This window comes from Lissotriton helveticus, chromosome 5_1 (genome assembly GCF_964261635.1).
Source record: "Lissotriton helveticus chromosome 5_1, aLisHel1.1, whole genome shotgun sequence".
Taxonomy (NCBI): domain Eukaryota; kingdom Metazoa; phylum Chordata; class Amphibia; order Caudata; family Salamandridae; genus Lissotriton; species Lissotriton helveticus.
In genome coordinates, this window is record NC_136065.1 from 620410531 (window position 1) to 620417076 (window position 6546).

General features: G+C 46.3%; 1 protein-coding gene across 1 annotated transcript; it reads left to right on the forward strand.

The window, feature by feature from the left end:
- Positions 1–4886: 4886 nt before the first annotated feature.
- LOC144753310 (transcription factor HES-5-like) lies at positions 4887–5960 on the forward strand. The gene is made up of 3 exons (XM_078641049.1): positions 4887–4949; positions 5223–5403; positions 5740–5960. Exons 1-3 carry the CDS (start codon positions 4887–4889, stop codon positions 5958–5960), a joined length of 465 nt encoding a protein of 154 aa, XP_078497175.1.
- Positions 5961–6546: the final 586 nt, after the last annotated feature.

The window sequence follows — 6546 nt, forward strand, 5'->3', positions numbered from 1 at the left end:
TCATAACGGTATATTGTTTTCAAAAAATGCTCTTTTTTTAACTCAATTTCAATCTTTTTTCATTTCAACTGTTACTTTTTATAGGAAAATCTTGTAGGATCTATACAAATGACCACTTGTTGAATTCACAATTTTGACTAGTTTTCAGAAACATATGGCTTTCCCGGGATCCACCATGGGCTTCACGCCCATTTCTACCAAAAACTGGAAAGAGGTGGAAAGCACAAAAATAGGAAAAATGGGCTATCGCCCAGTAAAATGCTGAAACTGTGTTACAAAATGTGCTTTTCTAAATCAAGTCTGCCTCTTCCTGATAGCTGGGAGGATGGTGATTTTTGCATAATAAACCTTTCGCTGATGCGACTTGCAGGAAAATAAACAAACTCTTTCTTCTGCAGCACTTCCTCCTGCCCCAAAAAACAAAATGTTGCCATATTTTGACAAATTTCTCAGTCCCCTCCAGGGAAATCCACAAACCCTGAGTATCTTTAGAATCCCCAGAATGTTGGTGGGAAATGGCGCAAATTTGGTGTGAATTCCTAATGTTGAAAAAAAGTTATGCAGCCCTAAGCGTCAACTACCCAAAATAGCCACAAAAAAAGACTCAGGGGGGAGGAGGGGGGCTGGGTCCAGCAGCTAAGGCGTTAACAACATTTGTATAGCACCCACTATCCTGAGGGAAGTCTTGGTGCTACTCCCACCCACCCCCGTGTGTGTTGCAGGTAACCACCTCTCTGTCCCCCCATCCCCTCCCGGACCTCCCTCATGCAGACTGTGGAGTGACCCATTGTCATTTTGAGAGTGCAGCTGATTAGCACTTATAGAATGACAATGGGCCCAATTGTAGTGACAGCATGTGGTGTGCCTTTCTCCTGCATGGAACTGTCTATGGCAAAGCATTCTGCTTTTGTCTTGGCGCCATGCTAGAGCAAATAAAAATAAAATCACTAACAGCATTTTCGCTGTACATTTAAAAGACAGATTTCAACATACAAATAAAAAAATACTATTTATTAATGTTTATTGTTACTAGCACAAATCTTGATTGCAGAAAGGGCCCGGTGTCGCTTTGCAAAGTTGCGCGCAGACTGAAAAACTGTGAAGTGCACGATTGGCTCAACCTTATATAAACTTATTTTGACTTCTATTTATTTTGGTTGTCTATTTACTTACTTATATATTATTGTGCCACCTCGTCCGATATGTCTGTAAAACTTATGTTTTGTCCCAAATTTTTGTCCTGAATTTTGACCTTCTGTCCTGAATTTTTGTCCTGAATTTGGACCCTTTGTCCTGAATTTTTACACTGACCGTCCTGAATTTGCACCATGCCAGTTGGTAACCCTAGGGGCAGGTGAGGTTTGGCGGGCAGAGGTTGATCCTCTTTCAAGCCCCCGCGCCACCACCTCCCGCCCTATCACCTGTATCCTAGACCCGTGGTCTGCTGGAGGGGCTGTGATTCTGAGGCTGGGGCCGGAGACTCTCGGAGGTTCCCACACTGTCGCCCATTCATCCCCTTCAGAGGGTACAATAGAAGCGTGTCGCACAGAGGCCTCCGGCTCCAGGGAATCTGACCCGCCCCTGGGTTAATCTGCAGCCGCCATCTGGGGAGCGGCCTGTGGCAGCGGCGAGGCCTCAGTGCGCCGGTCCTGTCCGGACCCGAGAACCGGGCAGGTTATTACTGGAGGGGCTGGCACTGGGGCTATATCATGTGACACTAAACAACCACGAACACACCCAGGGGTCTCAGTATAACAAAAATGAAAATTTTAAATGCAGAATCCCGTGCATAAATATTCAGAAACTTTGGCAAAGTGACGCCGGGTACGGGGGCCTCTAATGCGAAATTAGAAATTGAGACTTTAAACACCAAGGTGTTTGCACGTTTGGTTCACACCTGGGGTGCGCGTGAGGCTTTGTAGCAAAAGAACCAGGGCACGTGCAGAGGGGAACCCAGGCTGAAGAGCAACACAATATTAATAACATTATTTCACAAACAGTGTAAGAGTAGAGTATTAGTACTTTATTTAATTTGTAAAAATCATAAAAGGGTGGATATTACCACCATGAGATAGATGTTAACATCTTTTGAATAGCATAAAACATTGTAAGAGGCGCCTGGCAAGGACTGGACAAGGAGCTGCTACACTACACCGCCGAAAAATACACCACATCAATGCAGTGCTTTACTTACCTGCTTGAATCTAGTGCTGCAGCCAGTGCGGGCGCTTTCAGCACTGGACAGTTCCACGCAGGTGTTGGTGCAGAGCGGGTGTTACACAAGTCACCGACTGACGCATTGTTTATTACCTCACGCTCGTGTACGCTGCACATTGAACTTTCCTTCCCAGCCACAGGTGAGTCAAAATTCAAGTTTTGAAAGTGGGGTTTCGTTAACTTTGGCTAAACCTAATGATTGGTGGTAAATATTTTACAAAACAGAAAAACATTCCCTCTGCTTGCTATAGTGCACATGGACAAAACTGAATAGAAATAAACTTTCACTAAACAAAACAAGCATTTGCAATGCAATGGGTCTCGCATTAGGAAAGTTTGAGCTATTGGTATTGTAAATGGCTACGTTTTTATTTATGTTTTTTTTTTAAATAGCTAAATTAATAGCTTTGTCATTTACAATGCCAATAGTTACCTGCGGTTGGGTTATGGAGCACAGGAGGATGACGTATGAAAGAGAATGAATGTGCACTCAAACAAAAGCATGGTATAAAATACAGAATAATTATGGTCATTCCTTGCTTAGTTTAAATAATTAAACAAAATAAAGAACACAGAGACAAACAAAAATAAACTACGCCAAAATCCCATTTTCTTTTTGTTACAAAGTCTGGGGAACGAAAAGAGAAGACGAAAGTGGAAATGCATTACCCTCTCTGAGACGGCGAATCAAACCTGCTGGGCAGCTGCTTCGAAAATCGACAAGATGTAATTTTTGGTTTCAGCAGGACGTGCGCTCCATTAGTGCAGCTGTACGATTCATATTGCGCACTTTCCCTTTCACCCTCATTTGTAAGGCCCTGCTATCGTGGAGCAGATGAAAGGGATGATGCTTGCTATTTATTAGCTCAGAAGAACCCGGCGACATGTTCACCAGGCTGATAAGAGGAAGAGGGTTTATTGAAGCAGAGACACGCCAACAAAAGAAGTGGGCACATCACCACGGTAACAAATGGATCCATGCGAGCTGACGCTATTATCTTGAAGAAAAGGATCTCTTGAGGAAATATGGTCTCATCGCAAATAAACAAACACTCGAAGGAGGGAAGAATTTACTTCTATACTGCCTTTCGCTGCCTACGCCCGCAACCCTTTATTCCACGATATTAATAGCACATTTTTCTATTTCTTTTTCACTCCTTGCCTATACGTCGCAGTGTGGCTACAACTACAGGTGCTACTAATGGAGTACTCGCTAAAAACTCTAAATCGAAACACAATATTAATTTGTAAGTCTTCTCTGCCCTGGTTTTAGTGGGGTGGGTGCGCGGAGGTTATAGATTATAAGTAACAGCTATGCCTTGCGTATACGAGGTATCCGACTTTAGACATGTTAAAGAGACACGCTTATATTTATGGATTTATTTATTTTTACAAAATTGAAAAAGCAGCGCGAAACTTTAAGTTGTCCTGTTAGCTGGGCAAGTGTCTGCCGACCATAAATCCCAGCCGAAGCAGCAAATCAGCGGCCAGGATCACGGGGCCAACATTCCATTAGGTTTATAATTAAGATAATGGTAAAGTAATGGAAGGCGCGCAGCGCCGGCCTTAATGAATCCGGCCGCGGCGGCCCGGCCGGCCTCCCTACCTCGTTACCAAAAGCTCACCGCGTCAAATTAAAGCTGTCCTGAAAAGGAGGAGGGGAAAAATAATATTCACAAGATGAAAAATAAGCCGTGAGCGTGCACTCTCCCGAACTTCCGGTCTTGGGATGTGCACGCTCACGGCAGTCGTGGGGCGGGACTTACGACTTTGCGAGAAGCCCGCGCCCACAGAGTGGATGGCAGCAGAAGTAAGGAGAGGCGGCTGAGGCGGTAAGTGGGGCTTGGCACCTGTGTGTGAGCGTGTGTGTATGCAGTGTGTGTGTGTGTGCGATGGCGGCGGCGGCGGGGGGAGGGGGGGTCTTTGTATGTGGGCTGTGTATGTGTGTGAGCGTGCGTGTGTGTATGTGTCTTGGAGTCTGTGTGTATGCGTGTGTGACTGTGGGAAGGGAGGGGGTTGCCTGTCTGGGTGCCTGCGTGTCTGTGTAAGTGCGTGTGTGCGTGTGCACGCGTGTGTGTCTGTGTGCATGCATGCGCGTTAGGGTGGGAGTATGGGAGGGAAGTGCGTGGCGCAGGACGGAACGTGCGCGTTCGAGCACACGAATCCAGGGAAAAAAGCTTGTACACCCTCTTGTCCTCCTTCCCCCCAGACTGATCACTATACGTCTCCAGCTGGACACATGCATCCTTTGGATGCATTACCAGCGAGACCCAAAAATGATGGCATTAATGAGTTCCCTCCTGGGCCCGCTCATTCATGCTTTTCAGCGCTGCGACCACACCCGCCCGTATTTAATATTATTGACAGTGTTCAACTCCTGGCAGATGTCAGGAATCATATCACTTTAGTGGGCGGCTCTTTCCCACACTCTGATCCTTTGTGTCCGGGCCCAGATGTCCCCCCCTCCCTCCCTGTAATGTGCCACACTTCCATTGCCCCCGCTGCTCTCTGATTGGCTGCTGAGTGTGGGAACCTCTCTCCAGCCCCAGACTCACACATTACCCTGCAGGCGGAGGGGGATAAATAGGGCAGGAGGGAGCGAGCTCTTCAGACACCGATCACTGTGGGTTCACTGCAGAGACCCCGCTCTTCACCCCACACCGGGCAAGATGGCGCCTTTCAGCACCGAGAGGAAATATGAAGAGGAGCGCGAGGAGAGAGACATTAGAAAGGTAAGAGTCTGGATATTAATATTTAAAACGCATATTTAGGTTTTTCATCTATACAAAAAGTACACGTTTAAAATGAGCTTCCAATATACTATATCAACAGTGGCTGTATTTATTGATCTTTTAATGTCACCCTAGTTCTAAATTAGCATTATTTAATTGAACTGTTTATCAAACTGAAGTAACTATAAGCTTTGTTATTACCTTTTATCGACTTTAGACAACTGTATACGTTTGTTTCACTAAAATAACAAATAAACAATTTTGTCCCTGCAGCTGAGGAAGCCAGTGGTGGAAAAGCTGAGGAGAGATCGCATCAACAGCAGCATTGAGCAGCTGAGGATGTTACTGCAGAGAGAGTTTGAGGAACATGAACTTCCGCCCAAAGCAGAGAAAGCGGATATCCTGGAAATGGCCGTGACGTACCTGGCCCAGCGCGTGCAGACACCGGCACCAGGTGAGAGGCAGTACATTGAAGGGTTAAAAGTGCAGAGGGTGTTCTCTGCAGTTTTTTGTTTGTCTGCGTGTGGGGGTGGTTTGGGTTAGTTAGTGCAGAGACGGAACTACTAATAGTCGCATCGGGAAGGTACTTGGGGCAAGCTCATTATGACGTTTAAATATGTCAATTTCCAGTGCCATTTTACTTAACTTCGTGTTTTAAGCGTATCAGAAATACCTGTAAACTAATTTCAGCAACCAGAAGAAAGCATTCGAGAGCTTTAAATGCATTTTTTGTGTGTTTACTTCCTGCTGTTTAAATCTACAACTATTAACCCTTCCTCTCTCCCTACAGCCGCGGCCTCCTGTGAAGGTCACTCCCGGTGCCTCCAGGACTCTCTGCTCTTCCTCTCCCTCCACGGAGCCCCCGCAGAGACCCGGATGAAGCTGCTGCGGGCCCTCCATAGACCTGCGGCTGCAGCAGAGGCGGTGTGTCCTTCTCGGCCTCCGTCCTGTCCCAGCATCACTAAAGAGCCCGCCCAGGACAGCCCCAGAGCCCCGTGGAGACCCTGGTAATGCGGGGGCCGCGGCCTGGACTTTTCTTCGGACTTCTTTAGAGGCCTCGGTCCTCTCTGAGGGAGAATATTCATTCTCGTGTCTGGAGCGGACCCTGAGTTTACCACACTCACGAGGAGCGGAGTGACGAGCGAGTGTATATCTTCATAGGATGGACAGTAAGTGAGTCATGTCCTCACAGGATCGACAGGGTGTCTATTATATCCTCATAGGATGGACAGTGAGTGAGTCATGTCCTCACAGGATCGACAGGGTGTCTATTATATCCTCATAGGATGGACAGTGAGTGAGTCATGTCCTCACAGGATCGACAGGGTGTCTATTATATCCTCATAGGATGGACAGTATGTGAATACTATAAGCCCACAGGATCGACAGTGAGTGAAGATGTATCCCCATAGAAGGGACAGTGTGAATATTACATCCTCATAGGATAGACAGTCTGTATATTATACCCTTGCAGGAGGGACAGTGTGTGAATGTGATATCTTCATGTTATGGCCAATGTGTGACTATTATATCCTCATAGGATGAAGAGTGCGAGAATGCGATTTCCTCATAAAACAGTGTGTGAGTATTATATCCA